Source organism: Python bivittatus, unplaced genomic scaffold (assembly GCF_059951505.1).
Source record: "Python bivittatus isolate LINGU-HERP-01145 unplaced genomic scaffold, Pbiv_v1 ctg000480_np1212, whole genome shotgun sequence".
NCBI classification, from domain to species: domain Eukaryota; kingdom Metazoa; phylum Chordata; class Lepidosauria; order Squamata; family Pythonidae; genus Python; species Python bivittatus.
Window position 1 is genome coordinate 12727434 of NW_028277075.1, and position 21606 is coordinate 12749039.

Consider the following 21606-nt stretch of genomic DNA (forward strand, 5'->3'; position numbering starts at 1 on the left):
ATCAAATAATGCCCTTTTCAAATTTTCAGTTTCAAGTGGATCAGAAATGACTCATGTCAGCTGTGAATATAAGTATATTTACAACATGTAATGAAACTGTTGTGGTCCATATAGCCACAGCAACTAATTGAATCTTTGATATGTAAAGCAATCTTCAATTAAATATTTAATATAAGCTCTGTGTGTGTGTGTGTGTGTGTGTGTGGCCTCTCTGTCCTGCAAATTTTGTAACTATTCTATATTAGTTACAAAGAAACCAACATTAAAAAAAAAAGATTAAACAATGCACAAAAGTTTGAAATAAATGGCTATTAGGTCTGTTAAATCGCTTAAAAAAGATTGAATGCATTGTAAAAATGTCTCGGTACAGTGGTACCTCGGGTTACGAACGCCTCTGCTTACGAACTTTTCGGGTTGCGACCAGCTCCGGCCGCAAAATTTACCTCGGTTTGCGAACTCCGCCTCGGGGTACGAACCAGATCTGCGGCCATTTTCCACCCTGCCGCGTGGTCCGCGGCCGTTTTTCCGCCCATGCCACGTGGTCCGCGGCCGTTTTTCCGCCCTGCCACGCGGTCCGTGGCCGTTTTTCCGCCCTGCCGCGTGATCCGCGGCTGTTTTTCCGCCTGTGCCACGTGGTCCACGGACGCCGGAACGGATTAACGGTAATTACATTGAGCCTTATGGGAAAATTTGCTTCAGGTTGCGAACAAATCGGGTTGCGACCAGAGTCACGGAATGGATTAAATTCGTAACCTGAGGTACACTGTATTTCTATCTTCTTATTGTACTTTTTATGCCCCAGAAAGAGACCCATTTAGTTAACAAATAGCATTTTTCAAAAAGACAGGCTGCAGACTTACTTTTGAAGTTTCTCAGTGGTCTCTTGCAAAGCATCTGAAGCTTGCTGAAACTTTAATTCTGTGTTTGTTCTCTCCGCTGCCATTTGCTGGAGCTGGGTCTCCAGCTCCTCATTTTGAAGAAGCAGCATGGAGACAACATCATCTCTGTTTTTCAAAGCTTTTTCATACGTTATAAGTGTGGAGTTGAATTGATCCTTAAGACTTGCTTCTTGGGATAGAGCTTGATGCAAACTGGTGAAACAAAAAATATGTATGTCAGTGGTGACCAATACAATTAACAATGTTAATTTTAAATATAGCATCTAAGTGACATGAATGCATGCACATACTCATCCATTCATGACCATTAAGTACATTCAGCGACATAAGAAAATCTGTTATGTCACTCATGATAGTTTTACAATACATTTAAATGAATATAGAGCTGATTCAGCAGCTTAATTCTTTGGAGCCTTTTGACTGTTTTTCTTTACATGAATCTGTAAGTAGAAGCAAATATTATTCAGGAGTTTCTCTGTCTTTACAGGTACAAGTTGCTTCTGATTTGTACAATAAATCCCAAATCTCTTACCTTTGTCAACACAAGAATTCTTTCTCAGAGAGAAACTCCAGTGAAAATGCAAGTGAATATCTTTAAGATATGATATAGATATATAGATACTGCAGAAATTCTTTATTTCTGAGAAGCAACTTCACAGAGTACATCTGAATGAAAAAAAGAGTAGCAACTTCAGAATAAGCCAGTTCATACTGTAATCAGGCTCCTGTATACGTATGCCTACCTTCCACATGGAAGTTGTCACCGGATACAAAGTCATCTTTACTGAGCAGAACAGTGTAGATCTAAGTTTAGGGATCTGCACTCATAGGAGCAGGATGTGAACCCGAAGCTATGTTTTATGATTTCTGCCTGTCTTATCTTCAGGGGATGTAGCCAAGTCAGCTTCAGCTTCCTTCAGGAATAAGAAGCCCACAGCCCATATGCATCCTCATCTAGCAGCAGTTGTTGCCACCAACAGTCCAATAAGCAGTTTTTAGTTGACTCCTGGAGTTGTCATGTTGTCATGTTGAAAACCTGATAATCAATGGATTGACAGATGGCTGGAAGCCAGAAGAGACATCAGGTAGGGCAGTGTTGTCCACACTTGGCCCCTTTAAGATGAGTGGACTTCAACTCCCAGAATTCCCCAGCCAGCATGGCTGGCTGGGGAATTCTGGGAGTTGAAGTCCACTCATCTTAAAGGGGCCAAGTGTGGACAACACTGAGGTAGGGGAACCAAACAATTTGAAGCAAGATTCCCGGGAGGAACTGGGTAGCTACTTCACTATTCCATGACTATGCTCAAGCTTTCTAGGTTCATGCACCTTTTCCCTTTTGTCCAGGAACTCTGATCAGGTGCTAGTATCGGGAATATGCTTGTGCATGCACAAGTGTGTGTATGTGCACGTTTCAATGTGTGGAAATCAGAGTTCAGCTTTGATCATCTGATTGGCTAGTGTAAAGGACAAGAAATGTTTAAAGCAGCTGCTGAATGTGATACAATACATTTTATATACTTTGTCGCACCCTTCCTAAAATTTCCGCAGGGAAGCCTAGATGGGGTTATTCCTTATTTTTTCTTTCTCAGAACATTTTTATGAAACAGGAAACTGGCTTACAGATTATTTCCATTTTAATGATTGAGCAGGACCCCTGTAATAACTTAGTACAGAAATGTCATATCCCACTTTGGAATTATTTTTAATAAGGAAAAACAAAAGTAAATTTAATGTACAAGCAAACAAACGTTTTCGTTCAAAATGGGCATTTCAATGAATTCTTTATCCTACACTGCTTTTGTTAAAAGCTTATTTACAAACATTGGGTGCATAGACTGAACACATCTGAATTACTGTGTAAGTGTGAAATTAAATAGAAATTATATTTTCCTACTGAAAAGCAAGTAGTAAAGAACAAACAAATCTTGCATCAAGTTTATTGGCATTGTCCTTTTGTTTCTGAAAAAAATGAAGCACAACCAGACTGCCATTTCATATAGAAATTAAAACTCACCAGGAATGCATAAGTAAAATACAGCTGATTTAATAGGAATATAAAAGTTAAAGGTCAAGGAATTGGTATGTCATTACACCTACCACCTGAGATTGTTTGAAAATGATGTGAAGTATCTATTCAATTAAATAAGGACATTTTGAAATTATAAATAATGTATAAAGAGATAAAAAGTTGCTAGAAGAATAGCAGATAAAATATATTAAACATGTTTTTGCCATGTGAAAAAGAATAATCACTTCAAAGTAGTATGCTGAGCTACAAGCTGAAGAAATCATTATACTATTTTTAAACATAAAAAAATAAGAATCCTGTTGGATTAGACCAAAGTCCATTTTAGTCCAGCATTCTGTGACTGAGTTCATATAGCATATTTGTTGAATAAACCATAACTGATTGGGTGTGCACAATATCTAAGGTATACACTGCTTTATCAGTTCTTATAGCTAGATTCATACAACATGTCAAACCCCAACCAAACAAAACACATTATGTCACAACACAACGTATGAATCTAGCTGACTTACAGAGTAGTTATCCAGATGCAGATGGGAAGTTCACAAGCAAGATGTGAGAGCAAGAGTCTTCTTCCCTTGTTCCCTAATAATTGGTATTCAGGCCATGTTGCTTTGAAGTCTATAGACAGCATATGGTCATTCAGACTAGTAGCCACTGATAATTTTATCTTCCATGAATTTATCGTAGCACATCAAAGAAGCATCTTGTGGAAGTCTAGAATTCAGTTTTTAATTTGGTAATGCTACATGTGGAGATTTGTGTCATAAAAATGGATCCAATCTGTTCAAGCTATACATCCAACTATATGGAATCTAAGTAAAGAATCTGATTTTCAGCACATCCAAGAGCTCAAAGATAAGGAATGACCATGTGTTTTATTTGAATGAGGGTAGTGCGCTATTTGAATGGCTGCCCAGTATATGTCCAATTTAAAGATGAAGAACCAAGTTGAAGATTAATATGTGAAGCAGGAGCTTTGACTTCACATGGAACAATTAGCAGCAGACCCAGGAGGTACAACAACTACAACTGCACACTGTTACCTGTTTAGTTTTCCCCACTATTTGCATGCACCCACTTGTACACTTCCACACAAAAGGATATGTAAATGTTATGCAAACCTGTATCTTACTGTTCTTCTTTTTTCATGATGCATTTCCTACTTGGATGGCTATATTGTATTACTCAATGTTCTCTGCTTAAGCTTCCTTCACATGAAAGTAGTTGAAATCATTTTTGACTTGGCCACCTTTTTGACCACATGTTTCAGAACTGTAGTTCTTTTGTCATTTGTATGCTTCATTGTGCAATCTGTTCAATTTACATTCTTTTTCTATACTGAATTTTTCAGGGTGGTAATGATCAAAGGAGCCAAAAAGAAAGGGGGGGGGGTTGTTTCCCTGGTCACAGTCTGATATGGGACATCCATCCATTCAGTTCAGAGTTGTTATGTTATATGCATAGCAATCAAACATTCCCAGCTTATTGTTCTCTGCAAGGTATAACATATCCAGATTGTTGCTTAATTTTTTCCTACCCACCCCCAAACAGGAAAAGCTCCAAAATGCTGGATCGTGCCTATTCCAGCAGTGCTCTAGGTGCTGCAAAAGGGATGACAAGAGTCACTAGAATGGATTTTTTGGCTTCCTCACCTCAACCAAAACTGAACCCAGATCAGCCTTCACACATACACTTATGTCTTATTTTGTAAAAAGTTCCTATTGACCCCAACAAGCACTTCTGTTCCAAGCCTCACTGCCAACCCTGAATTGAGTATTACTGAGGGCTGCAATCATATACACTCATTTAGAGTATGTACAAAGGAAACTGTTTTCCAGCACTGGCTAGTAGGAGCAGTTCATGGAGATACCAGGATTTGCACGCAGGAATCTTCTGCAAATTAAAATGATGCTCTGTCGCTGAGCTGTAGTCTTTCCTAAGTAGAATAAAGCCTACTGGGCACAGCTGGGTTTATTTCCAAGTAAATATACATACAATTGCACTGCATAACATATTTATATTAAATAGGCAGTTGCGTGACATTCACAATTAGGAAAGCCAAACAAAATAATTAAAATTTGATGCAGATTGGAAAGGGTAAAAAAATAAAACCTAAACCCTGCAGAACTTCACTTCAAAAACATTCTGACAATATATCATCTGAGTATATCCTTTAAATACACATTTAAATTAGTAGCTCTACCAATTGATACAAAGAAGAATTTGATGAAGGGCCCATTCAATTAAATGTGTTGACATCAACATCTTAGTAAAGTCTCCTTCAACCCTTGGGAGATTTTATAGAGCCATCCATGCCATTTCCTTGGCAGTGAAACCCACTTCAAGCAGTTGAATCACCTCAAAAAAAGTAGTTCACTTTAGCAGCTGTATTAGTTGTCATTTACTTTCATTATTATCTCTAGGGAATATGTTTACCCTGCTTTAAAATTTATATGGCTCATTTTGCAAGCTGATTTAAAAAAAAAAAAAAGGAAATAGTGATTCAGGAGACAAAGCGGAAATCAATTCCAATTCAATATTGATAGCTTCCATGTGATGTAAAATGTGTGTCCTTTCTAATTAAATGTAAACATGCTCAGTTCTAAAGTCCAGTAGGGATGACAAGAGCCACTAGAATGGATTGCTTAAGCATTGATCAACTGATTTTTCAGAGTCTTTTGTTCATTCCCTAGGATTCTTGAGCAATCTGTAGTAGGGTTAGTGTCAGTTCCAAGTGACTTTAATTTAGGTCGTCTTCAGTGAGAGAGAGAGAGAAGAGAAAAAAAGAGCCAGAGTCCTGACAACAATGTTGAGTGCTCAGTGATACCTAAAGTTACTCATTAACTATGTCCTTCTGATAGCTAATCAATACCAATGCATGGAGCCAAGCACACTGCTCTAAACTGCCTCTCTCCTGAAAGCCAAGTCTTGGTAAATGTTTAATGGCAGTAAAGGTGTTTTGGTTGTTATCAAACTGATACCTTAAAGAACTCTTAAAAGAACCTTTATCTTCCCTCTCTCTTCAGAATTTGTTCAGTCATTATATAGCCCTGATGCAAAATGCTTGATTTATTTCAGCTGACTTTGAATAAAGGATATTCAACTGGCCTCTGTGCCTGTCAGTGAAAATACTCTACTTTAAAAAGATTTTTTAAAAAAGATTTTATTTTGTAAACTTGAAAGCACATAACGAGCTGGATCCAGGCTAAGAGTGTTGCATTTAATTGTTTTTAATTAAATTAAAGGACCAAAGTACATGTGAGCTTCTAGTTCAGGAGTAGGAAATTTAGTGCCTCCAGGAATTTTGGACTGCAACTACAGTCTTCCTCAGACAGCTATCTGGAGAGAGAGATCAAGTTGCCTATCCCTGTTCTTGTTCAATCAAACAGGCCAATTATATGCTGAAAGCAGACTGAATTTACAAAAATAGCCCTCAAAGGCAATAGGAAACCACTTCCTTATTGCTGCCAAGAAAATGGCATGAACTGAGCTCAAATCAGAGACTTCTTAGCCCTCGAAATGCTTGCATTAACTCCAGTATTATTTATTAACTGTCTTTTTTCTTCTTATGCATTAAAATGGTTTAATTTATTTCTTCCTGTATATAGTCATTGGGTTGGACCTTTTCATCAGAGGAAACAAAGCTTTGGAGCCAATCCACTGTGTGCAGCACACACGCCCACTGTTGCTTTTTCTCAAGCAAAGATCTTGAAATAAGGAAGACAAAGATATGATTGACAAGGAAGAAACTTTGGAAACTATATTTTTCATTGATAACACAGTCATATATTTAGAATAACCACACTATTGGTCATTTCTTATCTTATCTAGAGATGCTGCCCATAGAAGATAGCTGCACTCATGCGTGCACTGTACTGTGGTTGGGGCAGAATGGGAATGATCTCACTGGCATTCCAGATCATATTGCTAACTCAGCTTTTGTTAAACATTCGTAGGATTCTCAATTGTACATGGAAGCTATGTGAGTCTAGGGGTTTTGTCATTGAAGGAGGATAGCTTCAACACATAAAATGGAGCAGAGATGTGTGATCAGAAATGAGATGGAAACAGGTAGGCTAATTACCATTCACTCTCTCCTCCTGCCCCCCAGTGAAGAATGCATGAAAAAGAGTGGCCACCTCTTTGTATCCATCATATTTGTATAACATGAATTGGGAGGGCGGAGTTTTAAACACTGAAAAGTGCGGTGCTGAATATAGGTTTTGGTTGAGAAAGGTCTTAGTGATCAAAAAACGTACATTAACCTTTGTTGCAACCAAAAGGATGTTTTCAACTGGGGTTAAATTAGCATCAACCACTTATATTGTAATCAGCAATCTAGATAACATAGGAGTTTGTTGATCTGCTGATTGGTGTATATTCATTGTTTCATTTATTTATTATTTTGATTTTGAGGCCACCCAACTCCATAGCTACTCTGGGCAGCTTACAATACTTAAAATATTCCCCTTGTCCACTGTTTGTTCAGGTTCATGCAGGCATGGCATATCAGACTTTGGCCTATACAAAGAACATGCAAGATACATACATCTCAGCTCTATAGCTGATTCAAAGGAGCCAGTGTGAGATTAAAACATATATATCTCATTGCCTTTTACGTGCATTTAATCTGAACATGTCCCCATGTATAAGGGAAGGGAGAACAGGAGTATCCCAGCTCTGTTTAGTCTTTCTGTGTACTGCCTGAGGCACTTCCACATTGATGGCCAAACTAACAGGCAAGTAACCAACCTGGCTGCACATTTTAGAGCAACAGTGAGTAATCTTCTTTTTGATTTCTGAGTGTCATGTTGATGGCTCAGGAATAACATTTATTTGAATCAGGCCACTACATTATTCTTGATATAATAATGAATATCAAAAGTGTATATCCCTGAAGTCAGCTTGACAGGACTTACCTAAAAAAACAGATCCCCTAGTTACATTTTAAAGGAAAATATGGTCTTCCTGTGATGGTCCACAGGAATGATATTCATGAGAAAGTCATTAGCCTGTGATAAACAGGCACTTATCCCTTGGCTGGGACTGCCAACATAACATCATGGCACTGACCAACCCTCCAAATCCACTGTACTTAAAATAAATAAATAAATACTAAATAAATAAATTTTTACATTTTTTAAAAGGCAGCTGGCATGATGCAAAATGAAGAACTAGCCTTTAGCATCATTTTTATTTCTAGAAGTGTCTTGGATTCCACATAAATACAAAAGGTATTCTTAGAAAATAAACATAACTACAGATAAAGTAAGTTCTCTTTGGATCATGAGTGTTGTGGGGAGTTAGAGAGGGTGGCAAGGAATAACCTCACCAGTTATGCTAAATGGATATTTTTTGACTGGCTGCACCTTCTGTGATATCCCCCATGGCAATCATTTTCTTTGTGTTCCCATGATAATAGCAACAACTACATTATAATTATGATTTTGTATTATTCTTTCTCCCAAAGAAGTCTACATTCTCCAAAACTGGCTCACTAGCTCAAAAAAGTTGAGGAATCCTATGTTTTTGCCCTTACTTTTAGAAAGCCCATTATGCAACATCCATAGTTCAATGAAAAAGTTCTGTTTTATATTTTTGAAATCTGCTGTCTTTTACTTTACAATGAGATCATGAATTCATGGACAGAATTTGCCCATTTAGAGTGTGATACGCATTGTTTGTGCTTTTATGCAGCTCCATAATGCTGAATTTTTTTCATAATGTTTATTCTAAAGTAGCCAAACTGTTTAAATAATTTCCCTTATAAAGACAATCTTCTTAATCTTTAGTTGCTTTTTCTGCATTTATATTAAAGAAATCTGGGTTACTTAATGTGTGTGAATATTTCTGAGGTAAAGTACATCTAAAGTTAGCCTAATAAAATGTAACCCTATGGCAGTAACATAGGAGACATTTTTCAGAACCTACTGCTATTGTAGCTTCATTCACATTCATTTCATTTCTCCTGAGCATCATAAAATGATAAAAAAAATTCCATTCTAGAGAAGAACAATGCAGCTATTATTCCATGTAGGCTTATAAGTATTCTGGATTGAAAAAATTCCTGACAGAATCTCTAAAGCTAAAGTGGGCTTGTGGTTCACCTTTTCCAAAATATGGATTTAAGAAAAGAATGTTCATTCAAGCATATACCAGTATTAAAGTGTATGAATGTATCAATGCATGAGTATATTAGAAATACTAATGAATTTTAGTGTTAGCTAATTAATTCCACTTACTAAATAATTTCAAAGATACTGAATGAGCTTAATGAAGGGATAATCAATAGAAACTGCATTAGAACTGATCATCAATAGAAACTTTAGGGTGTGGGTAGGATGTATTGCTAAATGAGTTTCGTGAATAGTAGAATGATTCCTCTGTTTAGTCAAGTGTTAAAATATTCACGGCAATTCCTTATTTTCATAATATTCCTTTTGACAAAGATAACAGCCATTAAAAAAAAAAAACCCTAGTTCCCACCTGGCTAAACCCGACTTACAGGTTTTGTTGAGGAAAAAAAAATGCATGACTTAATTATTGAAATGGATCTATTAGAACTGTCCCCCAATCCACCTTGCCTGCTCCACCTACAGATGAACTCTGAATGACCTGTTTTATGCAAAAAGAATTGCAATAACTTGCACTAAAAGCTGTTGTAACGCAAAGTCTGTTGCGAAGACAAAAGCTTGATTCAGAAATGTGTACGATGCCCCTAGAGGAGAAACCCCAGAAAAACTCTACCTTTACCAGTTTATTCCATAACGAATAAATAGCTAAGCTAATATGATGTATAATTTAACTTATTTCCTTAGTGTTAATTAGGTGAGCTTTTGTTTACCACCAATAGGCAGTGTAATCTATTGCCTACATTGATTTCATTGAAACAAAAACTAAACAATGGTGTCAACAGAATTCACTCCTTTCACCAGGTACTATTTCACTAAGAAGAGCAATTTTATCTCTGTATATCTCCCTCTCTCTAGATAACAGTTCTACAGTTTCATTTTTCTGAATAATGCTGTTAATGAAAAATGGTAATGCTTATATTTTTATATTTTAAAATGTCATGGTGAAAATCATATAGCAGGAAAAGTTACAAAGCTATATAGCTAGCCCTGTGTTTTCAGAAGTTAACTCTAATAATGTGACTTGGTTTATGCTAGGTTGGTTTTCTAGATAAACACCCACTCATACTGATGGATTCTGAACTGCTTACAGTATTTTTAACCATCCAGAATCAATATACTCACCCATCTGGTAATGCTACAGCTATACTTCCAGATACTAAGTAAAGGTATTTTGATGATGAGTCTAGTTTCTGTGGCTTTCTTCATTTAAGAAAGTAGCTAACTAAGGAGGGCTCATTATCACACGCAAGGCTAATTTATATGAGTCTTGGAAAGCATCAAAGAACAAAGATACCCCTGAATCTCAGGCATCTTTTGAAGAAGATTGTAATTTCCCCTTTTTGAGCATGGGAAAAAAAATCCCAAGATTTGGGTCTATCTCTTATATAAAACTTGTCCCCAAAGGATGCCTTTCCTCATATGCAAAAGAGACAGTTAAATGTCTAGTAGACATTGATGTTACCAATCTGGGGGAGCTGGGTGGCATATAAATTTAATAAATAAAGGGAGGAAGGAAGGAAGGAAGGAAGGAAGGGAGCAGAAGCTCAGGATGAATACTTTATAGGCCATTTGGTGAAGGATCTGCTCCTACCTTTTATTTTTATCACTCAAATAACTTATGCAATATGTTAATGCAGCTTCACTGAGATATGTCTTTCAAAAAGGTGAAAATTAGCAGTCAGAGTTTGCTCAATTATAAGTGTATTTCCTTATAGCACATCTAGCAGTATAAAATTGTAAAATTTTATAAAAGCACTTTCCTAAGAAATCAGGGATATGTGTTATCAACATAAAAGGAAAAAAAATGAGGAAGAAGAATTTTTGGTTGGGAGAAAATTAATACCAATTTTAAGCAAAACAGATGATGCAAAACAGGCTTACTTAGGCATAGCCACTAATTACGTATTAAGTAAGTAGTACTTACTTAAAGTACATATTTTAAGTTATATGAAAACACAGACTGATTCCTAACTCTAATTCATCATCTTTCCAGCAGTTATAATATCAATAGATTTATTGTAAATGTTATCAGAGAACCAGTTTGGTGCAGAGAACCAGTTTGGTGCAGTAAGGCGCCAGGCTAGAAACCAGAACACCATCAGTTCTAGACCTACCTTAGGCACAAAGCCAGCTGGGTGACCCTGGGCCAGTCACTTTCTCTCAGCCATAGGAAGGAGGCAATGGCAAACCACTTATGAAATTTTGCCAAGAAAACTGCAGTTGTCCAGACAGTCAACAGGAGTCAAGACTGACCTGGGCTGTGTGTGAGTATGTGTGAATGTGTGTGTGTGTGTGTGTGTGTGTGTATTTCCAATCAACCCAAATGCTAATGCAGAATGTAGTGTATTTTCTTCACGATCTCATTGTAAACAAATGTTTTACCAAGGAAATGAGGAGGAAGAGGAGAATGAAATGCACTATTTAGGAAAAACCATTACCGAGACATGAAATTTTCCATACGTTCCTTGGCCTACAAAGTACCCTGCATGTTTCTGAGAGTGAATAATTCTAACAAAATTGTTTTGAGAGGAAGAAAGTGATCTAAAGTGTCGAGGGAATAAAAACTGTCAACCCAGGAAACTGTATGTTTTTGGAATGAAAGGTGTCATTTGTCCAAGCAGTACAATTCACAAGAGACTTAAATGCAGCACAATTTTCTGGAACATATAAAAGTACACTCATAGATTAAAACATAACACATAATTCTGATTTGAAATGCAACCATCCTTCCTGTAATTTAGATTTGGGGCACTTAAAAGATGATCTCAGGAGCACCCAAGGAGAAAAGTTCAAACTTATAAGAGTGAACGACTATCCTGTGGAGAAGAATTTCAGCAGCCTGCCTCATCAAGTAGTGACAAATGGAATGTGAGAACTGTTCCTTAGATGAAAGGAGGCAGACGGAACAATTCAACTAATGGGATCACATTGAGCTAATGGGATCACTCTGACTTGCCTAGCTTCTGTAGGCATATGTCAAAATGCTAATGTTATTTTAAGATCGTTTCTTTTATTTGTATATTCACTCGCAGTCGGCCATGACAGGCTTGGAGAATTCTGAGGCAGTTAAAACACATCCACATACTTTTAAAGTTGTAAGACATAAAGCAAACTCCCTTAAACACATGTTGCTGAAAAAAATAGCACTGACATGCATACTGGAGCCAAGCTCCTTTATCCCACTCTCGGCTAACTTTTCTAGCATACATTTCTTTGATTATTATTTAAGTCTGAGGTTTCAATACATATGCAATGAAGATGCTACCAAATTTTTTTTAATTTCCCCCTCCACACACATAAACAACACTAGTAGAGTTGCAGCATGTTTTAAAGAGAAACAGTTTGTAAAAATAATTCAGTATCGTGGAACAAACTCATTACTGTGTATAATACTGTGGCCAGAATAGAGCCTGCGTGTTAGCTTGTTTGCCTGGAACTCCCAGAGTGCTAATGACTGAAGCTCTGGGTTGAGTGCAGGCTTTAAAAAAAGGCCCATGGAACAGCACCCCTCCAGAGACTAGGAAGGCCCTCACCCTGTTAGCCTTCATTAAGGCATAGAAGAACCATCTGTTCCCCCAGGTGTTTGGCCTGTGGGATTACACAAGTTCTGTTTGTCAATGTTGGTTGATGTTGTTCCTTTATGAGTTGGATTGTGTTTGTGGCCTTGGATGTTAGGGTTTTGTTAAATCATTATTTCTCAACCTTGGCAACTTTAGGACATGTGGACTTCATTCCCAGAATTCCCCAGCCAGCATGGTTGGTTGGGGAATTCTGGGAATTTAAGTCCACATGTCTTAAAGTTGCCAAGGTTGAGAAACACTGTGTTAAACTATTGTTCTTGTTTTTAATCCTTGCATAGTGCCCAGAGTCGCTTTTGGGCCTTATAAATTGTTTAAATAAAGAAATAATAAACACTTTTTCCAGAACTCTGTACCTATTGACCTAGTAACACACCTACTTTGTGTGTTACTTGGGATTATTGTATATAAACAAAGAAGACAAAATATACTGAAGTATAATGCCAATGGGTTATTGTAAAACTGTTAGAACTTTCCATTTATATTATCATTTTGATTTGCAGAAAACACAACCCACTAAACACCTTGTATGCCTGCAATTCTAACAGCCAACTTGAGATCAACAGGTTCATAATTTAATGTTCCATAATTCATTTTTGCTATTATTCATTAACATTAATATAGTATTTTAGTAACTCTTAGTTGAAACATATCCAACTGATTTCAGTGGAAATAAAAACCATAGTCTTAACTTGTTTGAGAGTTATCAGTTTTGAACTGCTCAAACAAAACTTCCAACAATGCAAAGGTCAGATTTGTGATAGAAGCCCCAACGATTCCTATATGGAAATAAAATGCCAGAAATGATCTTGCTCATGCTAAGCCCAAAAAGGGATTGCAGGTTCCTCCACAATATTCTGGAATTAGGCCCCTCAATGATGCCATTTCCCCCTCCCATCGCTTTTCTTTGGAGAGGGGAATTAAAAAAATAATCTGCTGGGATGAAAAATCCATCATGTTGCTGCCCTGCCATGGATGATGTCAATTGTCCAGCAGTGGAAGGAATAAACAGGCCTCTACTGTTCTTTCCTTTTCCTATGTAGGTTGCATTTAAAACAACAACAACAGGACCAAAATATTTCAGTTTTGGTTTACAATGTGAGGTAATTTAATCCCTTTGCTTCTCTAAGAAATTGAACTTCTACAGTTTAAGAATATATTTGGAACTTGGTTCACAAACAAGCTATACCACATGTCACAAAAACCTTACAGAATAGTCAGCTGGATAGGAGTTAGCACGAAATTTGCATGTAAAGCTTCTTCAAAAATGATTTCTGCTAGTTCTTCAATCATTCCATCACTGCATTTCTTCCTAATAAAATATATATAGACCAAATGTTTTCTTTTCTAAAAAAATTGTAAATCCAGCTAAAGTTGTTAAACTTGTCTGTGTTTGTGTGTGTGGTGGTGGTAGGAGAAACCTTAAAGATGCCATTCGGTAATAACTTGGGGTCAGAGAACTGCACCCTGGAAACCTAAAGGCCTGATAAGATGACTTGTATTATCTACAACATCATTAGTTTTAATACCACTATTGGATAAACATAGATTAGCTTTTGCGACACTATTGTTACCCTCTGTCTTGTAACAGTGGGCATCCTATTGTGATTCCACATTGGTCTGCTTCTAAACCCTGCTCTTCTTTCTTACTATTATCCTCCCAAAGAATTTGGTGAAGAATTTAAAGCAGCTTTTTTTGATGCAACGTAAAACCAATATGAACAAATCTGAGTTTCTTTCAGCTTCACAACACAGCAACAGATTCCTCATTTATAGTAATGTGGAAACTAAAATAGCCAACAATCTTATTTTGGGGGCAACAGAATTCACAGAATTATCACACTCCTTGTAACAATGTATAAGAGGCAATACCAAATTTCACATCAGTTAAAGACCTCAAGGAAAGGTGCTGTGACTGTCATTCAAGAGTCAGGGTTGATTAAAAGCATTTTAAACTGAGTGTGGAATGTTTTCAGACTGACTGGCCCTTGTTGGAATGAAAGGGCTGCACAAGATTGCAGAGAGCAGCCCTTCTGCTGCTAATGCTACTGCCTCCATTTTCATACATTCATTTACACAAACATGCATCAGCCTCACTTCCCTTCTCTTACTGAAGCTGCATGGCCTTAGTGAAGTCATGCAAATCCTCTGGAGAGGCCATGTCCTGGCCCTTGCACATCTTCTCTCAGCACTGGCCAGAAAAAAAGACTGATGCCTGGGCAACTGATGAAAGAAGCTTGGATGGCAAGTTGAAACGATTCTCCATGACTGATTTTATTTATATTTATATTTATATTTATAAATATATTTATATTTCAAATTAAAAAGAAATGCAATCCTCTCTCAGTGTGCCTGAGGAGTTTCCCTATGCACAACCAAACTACTTGATGGACATTTCATAGCCAAGTGGCCAATCTTCTTGATCTTTGAGCACCAGGCTGGGGGCTGTACCCCACAAAATAAATGGAAATAGGACAAAAGCTAAATTTTATTTAATTATTTCTTATGTATTTAGTATTTTATCCCTTTTGTCATGTTAAAAACTTATCATGAAGCAGCCACTTTTGGAGAGGCTCTGGGAGTCACACACAATGCTTTGGCAAGCTCTGGGTAGTCCTGGGACCTCAAGGTTGCATACCTCTTTTTCAAAAAAGTGTTGTGGGAGAGGCATGAAACTTATCTGAACAATATTGCTTTTTCTAATTTAAGAAAAAATATTGGTGCTGATTAGACTTTTTAGACTTGATCTTTCTTTTGGCAAGAATCAAGCCACTAGAATGGTTAGTGCCTTCTGGACAGAAAAGCAGGATAAAAATCTAATTAAATGAATAAAAATGAATGAGTTTGGGGCACAGGTGAAGACAAATTAACTTGATGCTGCTAAGCAGTGTTCAGACAGGGGACAAGCTTCAGGGATGCTGCCTTGAATTCCTTGATGGAGGAGAGACAGGATAGAAGTGTACAAGATAAATAGGACTGGAATTGGAATGTCAAGTTCTAGGTTTCTATGAAGGCATTAAGAAAAAGTTCCTTAAAGATGGGTAAGATTTTACAATTGTACAAAAAAGTAATTAGTCAAAACTGAGAAATTTCAATGTCAATTCCACCTTCTTCCTTGGTTATAATGGCTCCTGGGATGAAAATACTCTTGGCAAACCCTTTGAGGAAATCAGGTGTTTCTTTTTAAAAATCCAACACAGAAGAAAATAGAAGAAAATATTATTCCATTAGTCTGTGTGTGTATGTGTGTGTGTGTGTGTGTATGTATTGATGGCAATATATTTCTTATATTGGCTGGATAACTAACTACTGGTATCTCTATCGAGATAATGGATTTCAGTACTACAGATGATTACTTCCTAATTTGGGGAATTGTGGAGTACAATTAAAAATTAAAGTTCTTATCCAACATGGAACTTTTTATCCATCTCTTGAACAACTAAATTTAAATCATACTCTACTGATGTGCAGAGGCAGCCGCATGGGGGATCAAAAAAGTCAAGATTCCGTCTGTGACTGTATGAGCTCTTTTTTAAGTGTTTGGCATGTGATGCATGTAAAAAAGTGGCAATTGTGTGGTCACGGATGCCATCCTGACATTTTTGACACCCTTGTCCCCCCACAGATGCCCCTGCAAGTTGGTGTCCTCCAGATGCTTTGGATCACAATCCCATGATTTGATCATGTTGGGTAGGGTTGAAAGAAACTGAAATCTTAACTGTCTGGTGGAAAAGATCAAGTTGTCTTCTAATACAATCATATGCATGTCTACTCAGACATAAGACTCATTAAGTTCATTGTGAACTACTCCTAAGAAAGTGCGATTACTATTGCTGCTGTTGTTTCCTACTTAAATACTTAACATATTAATCATCAAGAATGGTGGAAAACAGCTAGAAGAGCAACCTAATAAAACCAATACCAAATTCATAGGCACAATGTAATCATGCAAAGATACTGGAAATTCAGGCCCTTTTTGGAAAGGAAAGATGGAAGGAGGGGCTTTATAACTCCTCCAATGGCTATTCATTCTCTTCTGCATATGTCTTCCCCCACCTAGCATAATTTTCCTTCAGGAAGGCTAAACTCTGAGGTTTTGGAGTCCAGCTGAGCTTGAGGGGGAGGGGAAAAAGCTATTAAAACTGTTGGGAGGCTTTTGGAAGAGAAAATCAATGGACATGGGAAGGGTTATACTTCTTCCTGCTGATTCTCCTCGGCAAGTCACCTCCAATCTCTGCAGTAACAATTACAAGGGAAACACAGACTTGGGGACCCCATGTTCTTTTTGGAATTTCTACTTCTAACCCAACCAATAAAAAAACAAACATTGAAAAGCCTGTTGTAATAAAAACACTTCTTGTCTGGAGAGGTCAGGAGGAAAATAAGTCTTCAATTTTTATGTCCCTTTTTGCAGCCATACAACAACTAGTTGCTTAGTTTAATGTGAATTTTGTATACTATTTGCATTACTTAGAATTTAGTGCATGCACATTAGTAAATGAACAGAATAACTGATTGTTAAAAACTTCCCAGTCTTTTTTTTAACATCACCAGAAACTTCCTAAGATTAAAATACATAAAAGGGCGTGGTAAACAGGCACTTATTTTTAAAATAATAAAGTGTTAAGAACACACCTAGCATTGTCTTCTTTTTTCTTTGCACCATTTCAGTTGTGCTGTATCAAGTTGCACTGGGTTAAGTTCTTTCATATGAACAGAATAAATGGAGACATATCACATTGTGTCCCATAGCAGAGCGTAGTTAAACAAAGACCTCCTCTTAATGGTAAAGGAGAAAAAGATTATTCCTTCCCAGCCTTTAGCCTCCCACCTTGTATAAATTTGATGGGTCTTTTGTGGAGCAATCTAAAGCATAAAATGAGACTGTCAAGTGCAGATACCATTTCTATTAGGAGTAGTACTTTTTTTAAAAAAAATCTATGCATGTTTTTGCAGTAAGCAACTCTCATCTTTCTACTACAAAGAAATCTCCAAAATGTATGAAGATTAGATAGACAGACAGACAGACAGCATAAACAGCACAGTACTAAATAACCATATTGGCAGGCTTTATTTCAGTGTGTGCAAATTTTCTAGATCTGTTTGCCCCCCTGGTTGGACAAGGATGGGGAAGTTCCTCTATTGGAGATCTGTCCTTCAGGGTTTTGGCTACTTCAGCAGCCACTGTTTCCAGGACAGGGATGGGGTGGCAATGATTCTGCATGAGAATTTGGTGCTGATTAAGTGCCTGGCTCCACAGGTGACTGGTATAAGTTGGGCTGTAGAGACAAATTAGGGAAACTGTTAGTTGATTGCCCATCTTGTTGCCCAGCAGTATTCCTTCCTGAGCTCTTGGATCTTGTCACAGGGTTAGTGTGGGATTCTCCCTGGCTACTACTCCTGGGGGATTTCAATCTCCATGTTCTGCAGGTGGCATTTGAAAAGACTCAGGAATTCACAGCCTCCATAATAACCACTGGCTTGTCCAAGGTGATATCTGGCATTCCTCATATAGGTGGCTACAAGTTGGATGTAGTCTTTTCCTCTGAGCAAAGGGCATGTGATCTGGATATGGAAGACATTATGATCAGTCCTTTGCTATAGTTAGATCACTTCAACAGCTCATTGGCATCTTTGGCTTCTGCTAGGGGGTCAGATTTCCAAGACTATGAACCACCCAGAGTTCTATAAATGAAGGTGGGATATATTTTGTAGTAAAAAATAAAGGGTGTTCGGTTCAATATGGCAGACCCCCCCCATCAGATATCCTATGGATGATATCATGGTACCTGATCAAGGGAGGCCTGGAACCATTTTCAGTCGAATACACTAATAATTGCCCTCCTGAGTTACCTGTTCAAAATGGGATTGGACAGATGGTGGTGAAAGATGCTGTGAAACAGATCTGCATAGCCCAACAGAGCATCCACAAATACAATCTTAGAACCTGCTGGCTCAGGATTCTAATCTCTTTAAATGAAGGAATACTTCTCAATTTATTTACTCATTTATATAGTACATTTATAGATTTTGTAAGCTGCTCAAATATGTAGACTCTGGGTCTTGTACAACGAAGTGATAGTACAGAAATAAAAAGAACTTAATTAAAATTCAAACATGTTATAGGGAAAAAACCCTCTACCTCATAAGATGTGTCACATAAAAACAATAACCTTAGATCAAAGTCATGGTGGAACAAAATTATTTTAATCACCTTCCTAAATGCCAAGAAAGGAGGGGCCAGATCAACCTCTGGGATAGTGAATTTCACGGCATGGGGGCTGCAATTTCTCCTGCAGGTAAGTTCTGCAGGAGAGGTCCTTTTGAATATGTTCTTACTGTCAGAAGTGCATATATCTGGAACATCCAGGTATGAAATGTCCTTCCTTAAGTGTTATCTTTGGCCCTCATTCTTTCAGTATTTTAGAGAACTATAAAAATATACCTGTTTCTCCAGAATTTTAATAATTGATTTAATATTAATTTTAAATTATATATATTATATATTATAACTTACTGAATTCTGGTTTGTTGTTGTTTGCTACCTTTAATACTTGCATGAGTAGAAAGATGAGAGTATACATATAATAAACATAAATGTCAACTCTGTAGCTTTCCTCCCCAAGGGCTAATAGTAAGACATGACATTTTTTTTAATAGTAATCACTTTGAAAATCAAGTAGTCAAGAAGTCTGTGAACAGGTCTTTTCTGTGACTGCATCAATAGGATTGTAAAGAAAAAGGGCATGGCATGGGAGACTGGATGAGGTCTGGGGAACTGGCTGGTAGACTAAACCTGCTGAGACTTATGCGGCTGGTGGTCCCGACGGCTAAATAATTTTTAAAGTCCAGAATGTCCAGATAATGTTCAGAAGCAGCTCAGATAGATACTTCCCTAATTCACTAAACTATAAGAAGCAGGGGGAGGTACAGCCAAATCCGAGTTTATTCTTACATCTAATCTCAAAGTAGTTTTAGCCTTCCTGTGGAATTGACTTCATGGCTGGTCTCCCTAGTGGGGCTGACATCAACAGACACAGGAGTACAAAGTCTTTGAACGGAGGAGGACACATACAAAGCACCTATTTTCAACTTGTGGAACACTGATATGTTAAAGCAATGAATTATTAAACCATTGTTAAAGCAAAGCTGCCCCTGATGTCTCCACGGGGACACAGAACAGCTTCCAAAGCAACTGTATGAACCTTGGAAAAGACATGGCTGCTTTAACAATTCAAAAAGAAGTGCTGCTTACATGCTCCTGTGCATTGCAAAGCACCTCTTTCAAAGGCTTTGCATAACTCAAATAGAAATAATAATTCCACATTCTTTGGGAATTAAGCATATTTTAAAGAAAGCCTATAATGTACATTATTGTTTTAGCAATATTCCCATGATCTTTTGGTCTATTTCATTTGTTTCCCTTGTTAGGAAAATGGATTATAATTTACCTGCATATCCAGTTTTTATGATTTGCATTAATCATTGCCGAGAGAATATAGCAGTTAGAAAATCAGAATATTTTAACTGGCAATACTATAATTTATGACAGTTATACAAAGTATTGTTTTAGGAATAATTCTCCATTACTGAATCAGGCTAATGAAAACTTTTCCTGAGTGACATATAAAGAATAAACTTCATTAAGAGTCAATTTTTCACAGAATTGAGAGATTCCTTTTTGTACTTCTCTACCCCACTTCTTCCCTTCTTACATGAAACAGATTTAATTAATTTTTTAGAAATCTTTTTTTAAAAAAGAAGAATAACATTAAGTTTAGAATAACACCTTCTTAAATTTTCTGTCATGTATTTTCAAACTTCATGGTAGCAAACTCCATTTGGTTAGTGGGCTGATAGAGTGAAGAATATATCTGTAGTTCACCTTCTTGATTTGTCTCTTGGCAGTTTTGAAGCCATTTTGACCAGGGCTGGATTACGGAACAAGCTAATAATGCCTGTCTTAATTCGTGCTTTCCATAATATGATATTCCCTAAACTGTAAAAAACTCCTCAGATTAATCTAGGCCCTTATAGCCTTATCTAGGCTTCATCTTTATAATGAAATGAATTTTCATTATATAAGATAATTTGAAAAAATATACTTTTGAAAAGTATTAAGAAATGAGTTGTGCATTTAAAACTCTGATGTATATATTACATTTTAATTAAGGTTTGGCGAAGCCTACCATACAAATTTAAGTGATTAATAAATAGTCTGAGAACCTCTGCTCTGAATCATTGTTCTAACAGAAACAGCATGAGCACTCTGTTTAGAGTTGAATGGGTGCCTCATTCATTATCCACAATGCCAGTGAAGTACTGCCATTCTGAAATAATGAAGGGAATTTAAAGGACAGCTTACAGACCCAGCTGCATGAACACCCATATCCTTTTTTTGGTTTGTTTTGCTTTTTTTAAAGAGAGGTCCTAAGGAAGGCTGTAATGGTACTGTGTCCCTGGCAGCTGCCCCAAAGTAATTTCTGCTGATGTGAAATTGGGCTGAGAAAGCTGTCCCATACACCTGCACAGTGAGTACAAATAGGGCTCAAAGCTATAGCTTAAGGTATGTCACATACAGAAAGACCAAGACCTGTTATTTATTGTCCCAAAGTGTAGGACATGAAATCATGGCCTTAAATTACAGGGAGGCAAATTCCAGTTGAGTCATGGAAAAGTTCATTACAGTAAGAGCAGCTCAACATCAGAATCACTGGGTGTATTCAAGAAGAGGTTGAACAACCATCTGTCACATATACTATAGTTTGTATTCCTGTACTGAGCAGAGAACTGGACTAAGTGGCGTAAGTGGGCTCTTTCAAATCTATGATTTTTTAAATTCTATTAATATGCCAAACATTTAAATAAGCACTTTCTGAAATCTATAAATAAATTTGAGCCAGAAGAAAGAATGGTTTATAGTTATGGTTTATGTCAACGTCTATATTGAAATATTCATTTTT

At 37.1% G+C, this 21606-nt stretch overlaps 1 protein-coding gene across 5 annotated transcripts in view; it reads right to left on the reverse strand.

The window, feature by feature from the left end:
• MIPOL1 (mirror-image polydactyly 1) overlaps positions 1-21606 on the reverse strand; it is a 183837-nt gene that overhangs the window by 27575 nt on the left and 134656 nt on the right. For 4 of the 5 annotated variants that reach the window (XM_088145358.1, XM_088145359.1, XM_088145360.1 and 1 more), the window contains exon 10: positions 861-1091. In XM_088145358.1, the coding sequence (XP_088001484.1) occupies positions 861-1091 (231 nt within the window). Of the gene's footprint in view, positions 1-860; positions 1092-17935; positions 18209-21606 lie in introns of those variants that run through there. The other variant, XM_088145361.1, reaches the window with a different exon arrangement.